This window comes from Cibotium barometz, chromosome 6, assembly GCF_041138505.1.
Source record: "Cibotium barometz isolate CiBa-2024 chromosome 6, ASM4113850v1, whole genome shotgun sequence".
NCBI classification, from domain to species: Eukaryota; Viridiplantae; Streptophyta; class Polypodiopsida; order Cyatheales; family Cibotiaceae; genus Cibotium; species Cibotium barometz.
The window spans coordinates 53,538,903-53,552,847 of record NC_141051.1 but is presented as its reverse complement, the minus strand read 5'-3'; the positions used below and the strand labels follow the sequence as shown (position 1 = coordinate 53,552,847).

Below are 13,945 nucleotides of genomic sequence, written 5' to 3'. Positions count from 1 at the left end.
TGGCTCCTAGGGGAACCAGGGTGGAGTATGCATCTCAGTCAGCGAGCAGCTTCTATCCGAGGTTGTGGATTCTGGCACTCTGGTCCAGGGTCGAGCGCAGTGGATCATCCTTCGGGTTGGGGAAGACCGCATTGGCTTCCTCAACTTCTACGCCCCTAATGGGGCGACCGGGAGAGCCGAGTTCTGGAGCACCATTAGGCAGTCCCTCCCCATGGCAGACCATTGGTGCCTAGGGGGGGATTGCAACATGCTGGAGGATGCAGAGGACAGGATGGGGGGCAGCCAGGAGACCATTCATGGGCCGGAGCTCGCTGCCTGGGAGGAACTAGTGCTGCAGGTGAGAGGCCAGGATCCGTGGACTCTCTCGGAGTTTGGCAGGTTGCAGGGGAGTTTATCTTTCTCGCGCTCGGATAGACGGGCCACAGGAGTTAACCTTTCCCGCATCGACAGGTTTTACATTGATGAGTGGGCTTGTGATAGAGGTGGCATTGTGGGCATACTTGCAGGCTCCTCGTTTTCAGACCACTTTCCAGTGCTTCTCCAGATCGAGGACCCTACGAGAGGAGAGTGAGGCTAGAGCGTCCGGATTCCAGATTGTCTCATAGAGGAGCCCGAGATTGCGACCAGAGTTGAGCAGGTCTGGCAGGAGCTGCAGTTCAGGAGAGGATCGGCAGCCAGCGATCTTGCCAGGGGTTTGCAGGAGATCAGTGGGATGCTCAGACAGGCTGCCCTGGACCGTCTGGAGGCCTTCAGAGAGCAGGAGAGGAGCCTGCGGAGGAGTCTAGCTTCCCTTCAGAGACTCCAGGAGAGGGATCCTACGGGCCCTTGGATTTCAGAGCAGATGGAGTCAGCTCGCACAGAGATCAGATCCATCGAGGAGAGGAGGGTGGAGTTCCGATTCCATGCTCGGGCTTCTTTTTGGACACAGGCTGGAGACAGAGTGACTCGAGATTTCTTTGAGGCGACAGGGCCTCGCTTCAGACGAGAGGGTCTCAGGCGTCTTCGGCAGGCTGATGGCCAGGTAGTGGTGGATCCCCCCAGGGTTCGGGCGATAGCCACAGATTTTTACAGGGATCTGCTCTCTGCTGAGCCAGCAGATGACAGGGTGAGAGAGGCTCGGGAGGCAGTCTGGAGCTTCACGAGACCGGTTGTGCCGGCCCATTTGCAGCACTCCCTTCTCTCCCCCTTCTCGGATACGGAACTGGAGGAGGCTCTTCAGGCACTTCCTCGGGGCAAATGCCCAGGAGAGGACGGTCTCTCAGTGGCTTTCTTCCAGAGGTACTGGGGTCTCTTGCATAGGGGTTTCAGATTGGCATTCCAGGAGATTATGGAGTCGGGAGACATGTCGGACAGCATGGCAGAGGGGTTGATTCACTTGATCCCCAAAGAGGGAGGAGACAGACTGGAGATTAGACAGTGGAGACCGATCACCTTGCTAGGCACGGCCTACAAGGTCCTAGCTAAGGCGATCAGCAGGCGGCTTCAGCCTCACCTTCCGGACATCATCCACTCCACGCAGACAGGCTTCATCCAGGATAGGAGCATCCTGGATAACATCTTCTCTTTCTGGGAGGCTACGGCTTTGGCTAGATTTCGGCAGGAGGATCTGGCAGCGCTCCTTCTCGACTTCGAGAAGGCCTATGATCGGGTGGACTGGGCCTTCTTGGAAGGCACTATGGAGAGGATGGGCTTCCCCCCTCAGTGGATCCGTGGGGTCTCTGCACTCTACACATCGGCTCATAGCCAGGTGCTGATACAGGGCGTGCGCGGAGAGGGCCGTCACTCTTCCAGACTCCCCCGGGCACCGATGAGGAGCGCCTGAGGCAGCCATTGATCTGGAACCCCTTGATCCGACTTCCCAGTGGTCATATGGTTGGATCGCGGTCTCACGTGTCGTGGGGCCCGTTGAGCTCCGGTTCAGCCTAGTCCCTAGACGACTGGATATGTTTTCAGCAGCTGCCTCTAGAGGCTCAGGAGAGGAGACTCAGCGGGATGAGGGGCAGAGAGTTGATGAGGCAGGACATTGAGGCGGCCATCCCTCGGGAGTGGCGGACCCCAGTACAGGACCCTCCACCTCCACAGTGGATGGGCGTCTTTACTCGGCATGAGATTCTTCTAGCGGTCTGCGGGGGCTCAGCAGAGAGAGTCGCCCCACTCACTTTCGAGGTGGGAGAGGGTGGCCAGCTTCAGAGGACACGACTAGATTTGGATGAGCTCCAGGGTTGTATTTTTCAGAGGGTGCGGGTGGTCGGCTTTCATCAGAGACAGTGGCATGTAGACCCCTCACCGGCCTCGATAGGGGAGGACTTTTCTTGGAGATTATGGGCTTGGGACAGCAGGCCTCTTATTCGCCTTCAGTGGGATCCAGGTGAGTGGTTTTGGCGAGATCCCTACTCGGCTCCCACCAGCCCAGGCATCCCCTTTTTTCAGTACATAGCGAGGCTGGGGCGGCGGATCCAGAGGCACAGGATAGCGGGCACCCCGGCGGCGGCCGAGCATTGGCGGCGACAGGGGCTCTCCCATGCCTTCCTTAGGAACTTCTGGCAGCGCCTTTGGGCCAGCTTCCGGTCCCGGAAGGTGATGCTTTTTCTCTGGCTTACAGTGCATAGAGGACTGGCTGTGGGGGCCTGGCTAGCTTTTGGCAGACACCCAGCGTCCTGCCCTCGGTGCGGCCATGCACAGGAGTCGCAGCGGCACTTCTTATGGGATTGCCCACAGGCACAGCAGGTCTGGCAGCGCGCTCTCAGGATGGTTTTTGCAGGCTCGCCAGGTGAGATGATGGTGACGTGGGGTGCGGTGGCTTGGGCCACGGACAGCGGCCCGGCCCTTGGATACGAGGACGTCCCTGGCAGTGTGACCATCCAAGTCTCTGACAGGGCGATGTGGTGGTGGTTCCGACGCCAGACTTCTCTTCAGCAGTCTTCCAGGAGGGGGACGGGCACAGATGGGAGATGATCAGCAGCATGACGGCTTGGCACATATGGAGAGCCCGATGCAGGGAGGCCATTGACCGCCAGGCGACTCCACCGGCGGAGGTCATACAGGCCCTCTGGGTGGACATCATTCACACCTTGAGAGGACACTGGGAGAAACTTCAGGGCGACTCGGATCGCATGAGAGGTCGCCGCAAGGCTTTCCTCCGCACTTGGCGGCCTGGCCCTTTCCTCATCGCGAGGGGCGAGGATGTCACTTGGCAGTATAGGCCTCCAGTTTGGCTCTTCTCACCTCCCACATGTACTACTAGGTAGCCCCCCCCCAGAGAGCGGCCAGCCACGGGGGTGGAGCTCAGGTGCTCACTGTGTTTATTATCCCTCCTTGTGAGGTGAGCTTTGTAGCCTTATGGCGTTTTCTCATTAACTAATAGAAGGATCGTTTTTCCAAAAAAAAAAAAAGAAGCCAAATGGCATGACCACAAATTTATAGTGGGCCCGTTCCGTATGGAAAGCTGTCTTGGGGATGTCTCTCTCCACAATCCTCACCTGGTGGTGCCCACTCTTTAAATCAAGTTTCGAGAATACCTTTGCTTCATTCAACCTCTCGAGAATATAATCTATTCAAGGCATCGGGAATCTACTCTTGATAGTCAGCTTATTGAGTGCACGATAATCGACACACAAACGGGAAGACCCATCTTCTTGACAAATAAGATCGGGGCTGCAAATGCACGCTGGGGCGGATGAAGCGAGAATTGCAACAATTCTTGGAGTTGGCGTTCCAACTCCGATTCGCTAGCCTTGGAAAGGTGATATGGAAACTTGCTCGGGGGTTCTGAGCCTGGGAGGAGGTCAATCTTGTGGTCCTCCGGTCTGGATGGGGGGAGCTGGGGAGGGAGACTGTCCCGAAGAAAAATCTTCTGGAACTTTTCATGAAGAGTCGAGTACTTCTCGGAAGCACTGGTCACCGTCTGGGCTGTCTGGATATAAATCATTGCACACTGTGCGCCTTTCCTGACTGCTCGCTTAGCCTGTAAGTGGCTTATGAGCGGAAAGTTCGGAATTCGTGGCTCACACTTAATAGTCACTGGGGCGTTTGACACATTCCGATTGATCTGGAACGTGTGCTTGTCCCACTTGACATCAAAAAGAAACTTGTGAAACCACTGAATGCCCAAAATTATGTCTGCTCCTACAAGAGGGGCAACCATAAAATCACGCACAAATTCTATGCCCTGAATAACTAACTTAGCACCTAGAGCTTCATACTTGATGCTCGTCGTCATGCTTGTGCTAAAACCCTCAACCTGTTTGTCCACCGAAGTCAGGTCGAAACGGGCACGCCTAGCGGCCTGTTCCGTGACCACATCCTCCGTGCTGCCGCTGTCAAACAAGACAACGACTATCTGGCCACCTATGTAGCCAAAGGACTTGAGCAATTCGTTGCGCTTATACTCCTGGTCATGGGCGTTCTTCTGCTTATCTTCAAGCTCCCGGCTAATAATTGCTCCAACTGAAGCATCGGGGTTTGAAGAACTAGGGGCAGCCACTGGGGCTTGTGTGGGAGCTGTGCTCACCACGGAAGCTGTGGAGGCAGTGGCGGCGGGCTTTGGAGTCTTCTTAGGACACTCCCGAGAAGTATGTCCTTTTGTATGACAAAAGAAACATCTACCCTCCTTCTTGTACTGGGAAAGCTCCTTAGCACTCAACTTGCCACCTGTCTTGCCTGCCTCCACTTTTTGGTCTGGAGTAAGCTTAGACGCATTGTTTGAGTTCTTGGAGCTAGAGGTTGCCGGGCTCTGTCTTGGTGAAGACCCCGCCTGGTTTTGGCCTTTTTCCCCCGAGGCGGTAGCTTTGGGAGAAGCCGGCTAGGAAGTCTTGGGCTTGCTCCATTATGCTTCATTTCTGCACTCTGCGCAAGCAAGAGTGCGTCTTCGAAGGTGGTTGGCCTAAACATACGCACCTCCCACTAGATTTGCGTGTCAAGGCCATACAAAAACTGCCCTTTCTTGTCCGAATCAGATAAGCCGAATTGCAAACATAAAGTCGAAATTCTATTGGCAAACTGAAGGAGTGGTTGCGCATTCTGACGCGCTCCCCTGAACTCGTCTTCGAGTCGCTCAAGGTAGTGGGGCGGTAGAAACCGCTGCCTAAGGTCGTGGACAAACTCGTCCCACACATAAGCTGCCATACCTAATCTGGTGTGGGCATGAGCTCACTGAGTCCACCAAGGAATGGCCTCACCTTCCAAGTACCAACTAGCTAAGATCACTCTATCAGTATCTAGTATCTGTCTTTCTAACTACGGCAAGGTAAACTTCAAACTGATGCAACCATGAATAAAGAGTTGTGGGGTCGAGTTTACCATTATACTTACTAAAGTTCATTTTCTCGGGAAAATGATTCGAGGGCGCCGCCGGTCTCAATTTGGCGTCCAAGGCTGCTAGGTAACGCTCGTGTTCCACGCGTCCAATGGCTTCGTCTTCATGTTGTCGGATCGGGGTAGCCCTATGGGTTGGCCCCTTTTCCTAAAAGAAAACCCTAACTACCTACACAATGATCTGGCATCCAGTACCATACCAGATACACAGAATCATTGACATCATTCCAGAGGGAGACTCTCAGCGCGGACTGGCACTGTTTCATGTGCAGGTTAGTGCACACCTGACCTTGGACTCATGTGCAGGACAATGCACACCTGACCTCGGATGACTGGGATGGATCCTTGGCTGACTTGTCTTGGACTGGGCTCACATGGGACGAGTTTACCATCCCAGGTCCTGCACCTTCTGTACAGATATGTCTACGTGGCATCCAAGTGCGGGATGCACGTGACACCAACACATGGTAGTAACAATCTGCAAGAGAGCACATAGGGCGAGAGAACACTACACAGGGTATGTGATCTTGTAATCCAGTTCCTCCCTCCTACTACTTGCTTCCATATTTAAGCATAAAAGCTTACCAATTGCAAGTAGAGTCGATGACAGCGAAGTCTTCGCGATGGAAGTCCTTGGAGTGATGAGATCTTCGATTTGTCGCATTTCTTCGCAACAAAAGTCTTCAAGAGGATGAAGGGAACCTTGGGAAAGCTTCCCCTATGGTTCAACTTGAGAAAGGAGGGCTGAAATTAGGGTTTTCAGCAAAAAGACAAGAAATTACAGCAATAAAGAGAGCTGTTTTGTTGAATTTCAGTCATTGGGAGTGTGTAAGAGAGTGATTAGCACTTGGAAACACTCTTGGAAGGTTGGGAAACACCTTAGCAAGCTTGGATATGGAGTTGGGAAGAAGAAAGTGCAGAAAATACAGTCCTAATGCCCTCATGAAGGAGGCACCTACCTCTAGAGAGGAGGATTGAGGTGGTGAGTTGTCCACTCTAGGTGGCACGCAGGTGCTTTGTGGAGCAAGCTAGAGAGGACACATGGCTAGTTACTCTCTTTGTACAAAGGGGATAAGGTCTGGGCAGTGGACATTGGGTTGTCCACCGCGGGATATCAATGTGTGTGAACACCGAGCTGGTCATAATTTATAAGTGAGTTTTGGTTACCCAAAACTTAATGAAGTGTGTACACACTCACTTATAAATTAGTGTTAACTCCTAAGGCTAGGTTTATGACCAATACTTACCACTTGTCACATGCCACATAACCATGTCAGCAGACAGTTGCACACGCACGGTTCACGGGCGAGCGTCCCCTCACCCGGAACTACACATTGGTCAAGCAAGCATGATAATAGCATGCAATTTCAGTTGCAAGCAAGCACATAAAGATGCTATGCAATGCAGCATTGGTATGGACAATCCCCGTTAATGAGATGATACCAAAATAGACGTGCTCCAGGCAAGTACACGAGGTATTGGACCCGATGGAACACCAATCCACCAGGCATTTCCGGGCATTTACACGGAGGCACAAGTCCCAACGGAAAGCCAAGTCCACAGTATCACATGAGTGGCATCAATCCCCGGCATATACAACTACCATGGACACCAATCCAATGTACATACATGATGAGAAAGCACGGGTTGACCAATTGGGTGGCCAAATGGTGACATAGATGGTCTATCATGGTTTTCACAAATTGACCGTGTTTCATCCGTCATGACTTTCACACATTGACAATTAATCTCTGTCTAGAAAAGATGCAAAACATTTTCTTTTTTGACTCGATTATCAAAAGTTTTTCCATACGTGAGCATACGCATACGGGTATGGAAATATGGAATATTTTCCATACGAGCATGAAAAAAACTATGCTTCCAATCTTGAGTGGTAGAACCCAAGAAACTAGCCATACTTTGATAATAAATATCTATAGCTCACTGGTAAAAGATGTAGTGGTGATCTATACACTCACATTAGTATTGAAGGAGTTCTACTGAGTGGTAGGAGGCTTCAGACTCTTAAGCTCTCCGACAAAGAACATAAAACTTAGAAAGGCTTGTTGGGAGAGAAAGAAGGTAGAAATGCGATAAAAAAAATATAAGATTGTTGTTGAGAAAAGATGGTATGCAAAAACATATGGATATGCATAGTAGTCAGCTATGGAGTCTTAAAACACAGATATCACATGCCACGCTTTTAGGCATCCAAGTCAGCTTTGAAAGTAAGTAGGCTGTACATGGGATTTGATAAGGATTTATGTGAAGTAGCCACCAGAAATTAGAACTGGCAATTCAGTATTCGATCTCGATCTAAAGGCTTTGTATTGGCATGATCATGTACACGTTTGCTTTGGTGTGTCTTCATTACGCATGGTCCTAATGGGAAGCCTAATGGGTTATCTTTTTGCCTTGTGACTTGAAGCTAGACAAACATGCCTTTAAAATAAAAATAAAAAATCAATAATATTGTTTTTGGATCTTTTCCATGCTGATACCTCTTTTTTTGTTGCCTAGGTGCTGGTCTACAAGTATTGCGAGCAAACAATCTGATACACAGGGATTTAAAGCCTCAGGTTGATAATGCTCTTCCTGCATGGAACCTGGATTTCTCTATGTTCAAACACTCTAACACAGCCTCTGTTGCATGGATTACTGTAGAATCTTCTTTTATCTACAAGTGACAGTAACGCGGTGCTTAAAATAGCAGATTTTGGCTTTGCAAGGTGAAGGAGAAACCTTTAATTTTCCCTGTTTGCAGTGCTTGTATTGTAGCGGTGTGCAATTTTCCCAATCAGATAGAGATGATGAAGTCAACTTTTTGCAGGTCTTTACAGCCACAAGGGATGGCTGAGACACTTTGTGGATCTCCTTTGTACATGGCACCTGAGATTTTGCAGTCTAAAAAATATGATGCGAAGGTAAGACAAACCTACTTTGTATCCAAATTTGGCTTGAAGCCTAGCTCCTTCCAAAAGTCTGTGTATGTGCCCTGACTACTAGGGAATAGTTAGGGTTTAGCATAGCATTGGGCCAGGTCCCAAAGGTGGGTGTGGGCATTGGGCTTCACGAATTAGCTGAAGGTATGAAATGATGCTAGCAAGCCTACGGCATTTCTGAATGAACCTATGACCTGCTGATGCATCCTTTTGATCATATTTGTAACACACAAAGCAATGCGGGTGCTAGGAATGGAAGATGGGATGGTCCCTCGTGTAAGGGTAATAAACCATTTACAACCTTGGCTTAAGTCTGTGCCAAGACAATTAAAAAACATCCAAAAGCATTACCTAATACTGAGGAACGCTTAGCCAGTGTTGAAGATATCATGTTTGGATTGGCTTTCTTGTGCCAAGCACACCGTGAGTGGCTATATGGGGCTTACGCACTTGCACTGCTAATGGTTCATCATGTATCGTGCTTGGGTGCCCATGATTCCTAGCTGTCTGATAGCTCTTGGTCTTAACACAAGCTATAGAATCTAACGAAAAGGCCTGTGTACAGCTTGCTACATCTAGCACTTTTCTGTTGGCTTAGAACTTTGTGTGCAGTTTGGCTGTACTATGGTGTGCAGAGTGTCCATACAATTCACATTGCTGCTTGTCTGTACATGGCTGCTGCGGTTCTCGTTCCTACAGTCCTGCAGTGCACAGAGCACTTATGACACGTTCTAACTCATGCAGTGTGCTTTTATGTGATGATTGTGGAATTGCTAAAGCTGAAAGATTAGGTTCTTTTATTTACTAGAGTGATGAAGTGGATGGATAATTCTCTAGGACAGCCAACCCTGTTACAGAGACCGTGGTAATACATCAGTAAACATGAAAGCTTAGCAACACCCAAATAAGAGAAAAGCGGAAAGCCCTGTGTGCAAATGCGGAGATGTGAGGGAGAGGGAGATTCTAATAAGTATGCTTTTCTTTTGCAGGCTGATTTATGGAGTGTTGGAACTATATTGTATCAATTGGTGACTGGACAACCACCCTTCTTGGGGCAAAGCCCATTTCAGGTGCTTCTCAAGTAATATATTGATTTTTGTTTGTAGAGCTCTCATTTGTGTTTGTATTGCTTTCTCTGAGCATGCAGTACTCTCACTATTTGTGCAGCTACTCCAAAACATTCAGAAGTCAAATGACCTTCAATTTCCGACACCCATATCAGCAGAGCTGCATCCGGAGTGCATTGACCTTTGTCGCAAGCTTTTGAGAAAGGACCCAGGTTTTCATCTATCCTCATTTATCATCCATTTATTGTTCATTTGGAAAGAACTGCGGTGTTACATTGGTGAACCACCGTGTGAGAAACTGTGAAGACCATGGAGATGTTTACGTTGGAAATCTATGTTCCACTCTCATATGTAATGTCCAGGCACTGACGAGCTCATGTATGGCTCTCATCACAAGGAGTAGCTATGCGTGAGCAGCCCAGATGGTTAGTGTTTCTGTGCCCATAGGGGATGGTGGCCTAGGAGGCAATACAGTGTAGAGATGGCTCAGATAGATTTGACAGAGTGCCAAATAGGCTACATACTTAAGTGGGTGATTATCTCCCTAACGGTCTACACATGAGGTTGGTAGACTTTACTCTTGGATACGCCATCGTGAGGTTGCAGCGTCCAAACAGACACCTAGATGGTTCTACATGGGCTCTGAAGTTGCGGGAGGACTATAGGTTATTTATGACTAGCATCATTGGCTGCTGGACACGAACGGTCAAATCGACCTAGTCTGCACATGCCTCACAATGACAGCTGAGGGCTGCTTGGACCGACGGGGGTTCACAACTTCACACAGACCTTACACAGTCACACTCTAACCCATTTACTCACCCTTTATTTGCCTTGTTGTCTCTAGCTTCTTTTGGCATACAACCTCCCCTCTCAACACTTCCGAGTTAGCCATTGAAGCTTCCTCCATAGAATCACATTGGTTTGGGGCTTAGCCAGCTATTGGATCACCTCAAGGAGACAATATTGTTCTCCATTTTTGTTATCGTTGTGCAATTTAAATTTAAATTTTTGTTATGTGAAAGATCCTACTGCTTGTGAGCGTTTCTTGCACATATTACACCCTTCCAGCTGAAGCCCATGGCTCTGTTGGAATGAGTTATGCATGTATACATTGTACATGAAACCCTTCATTGTAGTCCCAGTTTGGTGCTTACTCTTGTATATATTGAAGCCCATGGCTCTGTTGGAATGAGTTATGCATGTATACATTGTACATGAAACCCTTTATATTTCTATGGATGAGTATCCTTGACAGGAGAAGTTACACGTTTAGCTATCTAGTTTGGCCTCTAGCTAGCTATTGGCATACAAGCACCAGTCTTTCATACTTCAAATGCACTCATGCACACTCCAATATCGAAGCAATTCTTTAGCCTTCCAGCAGTAGCTTGATTCTATGCCAACAATGCCTGATGGCATTTCGTTTGTTTTTTTGTGGTTTTTTCTTTAGGAGTATTTAATAACAAGGTGTTTATTTGTGTGCTTTGTAGTGGAACGCCTATCCTTCGAGGAGTTCTTCAATCACAGCTTTATTGCTCAGCCAATCAGGTGATTCTTTCAACCATGATTTTGTTTTGATGGTCTCTAGATTGGGATAAGCGGCGGCCATTTCTATAAGGGTGACAAGAGATAACAGGTGTGCACATCATTCCTTGTTACATATTAGCTCAAAAAACTGAGACTTCAAAGTTTCTTTGTGAGCAGACGTGAACCTACTCATCCCACTTTGGAAGGAAAACTGCCCCCTTTTGGTGGGACCAAGTCCTTTCAAGATGAACCGATGCCCTTTCTGCTTGATGAAGGTCCTCAGTTCATTTCAGCCTCCCCTACTAGCACTATTATCACTACACAACAAGTCTCTCCTTTTAGCTTCTTGCAAAGTTCTGGGGAGAGAGTTTCTGCAAAAAGTTCTTCTGGAAAGAAGGATACCTTTCTCAAGGAAAAAGGTGGCAGTAGCCGCATGACAGGCTGGGATGCACACACAAATATCCACTTTTTGGACACAAATTTAAAAATAAGCAAGCCTATAGCCATTGAATGTGCATCACTAGGACCAGAGTGCGAACAAGGCAGCTTTCAAACAATCCATTCAAAAGGTATTTTCAATGCTACATGTCCCTGCATTATTTCTTGCTACTCATGACTCACTGCGATCAAATTGTTTCCCATTTCAGGGGCTATAATGGACTCAATGGAATTCCTTGAGAAAGAGTACGTTCTTGTTAGTGTACCTGTTACGTCAACAGACGCAATCTCTCTATCAGCAAGTGATCAATCTACCTGCATAGGACACCAATCACCATGCAAAAATCCTCACAAAATTTCTGTGGGGAATCCACCATTTCCTAAGCCTGCTTCCTTAGGAGTTGTAGGTAGCAGTCATGGCCCTGAGACTTCTCATGGTTCATTGGAGTCTGTTGATGTAGCTGCAGCAGCAGCAGCAGCGTCGTCGGTTCATCTTCTCACAAGGTTACACGCATTGCAAAAGTTTGCAGAGACTATTGCAGATTTGGCAAAAGAGAAGGCAAGACTCTCAATTCTGAATCTTTTGCAGTTTTTGGGGCCCATTTCTATAAGAAACAAGTAACTTGGTTAATGATCTCTGATTTCATGGAACAATGGAGGTGTTAAACTGTTACCAATAATACTTTATTATGTGCAGTATCATGCAGGGCAATATTTAGAAGCCTTCTCAACACAGTTGGTGTGTTTAGCAGTATGGAAGGAAGCATTGATTTTTCTTCGCAAAGGGGCTGATGGTTCCTCAGGGTGTGGCCCACATGTAAGAGGCGAGGGTGAGGGTAGCAAGTTATCTTTGCCCTTCTTAGACGCGCCGGATGATAAATGTGGGGCAGAAGCAGTGTGTTCCCGTATAGAACAAAATTTTTTCTTAGCAGTAGAGCAAGCTGAAGAATTTGCCCCTCATTTGTATTCTTTAGATGGTATGCATATGTAACTGTGACATCAAAAGCATTTTTCTCTAATCAATCTAATGGATGTCTCTGTCCTCACTAACTTTTGGTGTGGTGTTCAATTGATAGGGAATACAGAAATTCCTGATGCTATGGAGATCATATTTCAAGCTGCTCTGACAACAGGAAGAAATGCAGGTGTAAGTGGATGCAGATGAAGGCTGGAGCCTTCTAACTGTCATGAAAAACAGTCATAATTGATACATATTAGTGTTCCAGTAGTAGGATGGAGTTGGTTTTCCCTGAAGACAATGTGAGCAGTTCACTTTTTTTTTCCCTTCTAAATTTCAGGTTGATGAGCTCATGGGAAATTTGGCAAATGCAGCGATGGCTTATACCAAAGCAGCAACCTTGTTGTATTTTCTCCTCGTTGAAGCTGCATCTTTGCCTGTGACTCCACCCCTGGTTCTAGGCCATTTGGATAAGCAACGCCTTCGCAACTACATTGACATGCTTGCAGCAAGGCAAAGCCTGTGTGCTGCTCAAACTATGAATCTTCATCAATACCAGGAAGGCTGAGGCTCAGTTGGCAGAGTCGGTTTAGTGCTTGGAAGATTGATGCTTAAACCATCGTTTGACATCTTGACAACAATGAGACACAATTTGCCTTCGTTAAAACATACACAATGAAGTTCGACGGATGTGCCTTGTTACATTTTGCAGGTGGTTTAGAGACCATAAATTTTCTGTAAAAAAAAGGATTGCAGCCCTTGTTGTAATTAACATACTATACTGTACATAGAAAGAGGCCACTGTTTCAGAACTTCAATGTCGTTTACATAATAGTTTTCCGAGACTCAAACAAGGTAATAGTCTGTATCTCCTAATAGTACATGGTTAAATGAACTGTTGTGTTGCATTTATTGAGACTCAAACAAGGTAATAGTTTTCTACTCACCCCTAATTGCATCAGTCTTATGTGATTCATTGAAGGTGGTAAGGGTTGGCACTGATAACACTTCTACACAATTGTGTCTTAGGGCATGGCGAGCTGATTGAAGGGTTCTTACAGTGTCATCCTCATGTAAGTAATGAGAGTAATCAAAGGCCTAGTCTTATTCAAGCCTGAGGAGTGTGTTAATTAAAACTTGGAACTAGTATTAACCTAGAATAAATGTCTTTGAAGCCTTTACATTTTTTCATCTGCCTTCCTCAAGCCTAACTTTATTTTTGAGCCATGGCATTTGGCTTCTTCCTCTAAACCTAAGTCTTTCTTTTGAACTCATCAAATCCTCAATCTAGATGCAGCAGTAGGGACTTATTCATGAAGCTTATCTGAGTAACCTTAGCACCTGTTACTTTCTTCGATTTTCATCTCATTATATGTAACTACAATTTGATTGGGTGGCATAGGTGAGATGGGATTTTTTGAAAGTAAAGGCAATGACTTGTCATCCATGATCAAGGATAAAACTTTAATTTAGCAAAGTATTTGGCAATAACTTATGGCAATCTTGTGTCCTTCAAGACGTATGCATTTGAGTGAAGAATATAGTGAAAGTGAGTACAACAAAGAGAGCTTAAAATAATGGCATTTCAGCTCGATAGACCACTTGTGGCAACTTGTGTTTTCCATGGTGATTGCTTGCTCATCACCTTCATGTGGGCCTTCGTCTTCCTTGGCAAAAACTTCATAATAAACAACAAT

General features: G+C 47.2%; 1 protein-coding gene across 1 annotated transcript in view; it reads left to right on the top strand.

Annotated features, from left to right (window-relative positions):
• LOC147637868 (serine/threonine-protein kinase ATG1c-like) overlaps positions 1 to 13,206 on the top strand; it is a 72,360-nt gene extending 59,154 nt beyond the window's left edge. Inside the window, exons 3-13 of the mRNA XM_086799706.1 lie at positions 7,834 to 7,892; positions 7,978 to 8,042; positions 8,144 to 8,237; positions 9,245 to 9,325; positions 9,423 to 9,534; positions 10,816 to 10,873; positions 11,030 to 11,421; positions 11,500 to 11,849; positions 11,988 to 12,267; positions 12,367 to 12,437; positions 12,589 to 13,206. Of these exons, the coding sequence (XP_086655832.1) occupies positions 7,834 to 7,892; positions 7,978 to 8,042; positions 8,144 to 8,237; positions 9,245 to 9,325; positions 9,423 to 9,534; positions 10,816 to 10,873; positions 11,030 to 11,421; positions 11,500 to 11,849; positions 11,988 to 12,267; positions 12,367 to 12,437; positions 12,589 to 12,816 (1,790 nt within the window). The 3' untranslated portion in view covers positions 12,817 to 13,206. The remainder of the gene's footprint in view (positions 1 to 7,833; positions 7,893 to 7,977; positions 8,043 to 8,143; positions 8,238 to 9,244; positions 9,326 to 9,422; positions 9,535 to 10,815; positions 10,874 to 11,029; positions 11,422 to 11,499; positions 11,850 to 11,987; positions 12,268 to 12,366; positions 12,438 to 12,588) is intronic.
• Positions 13,207 to 13,945: the final 739 nt, after the last annotated feature.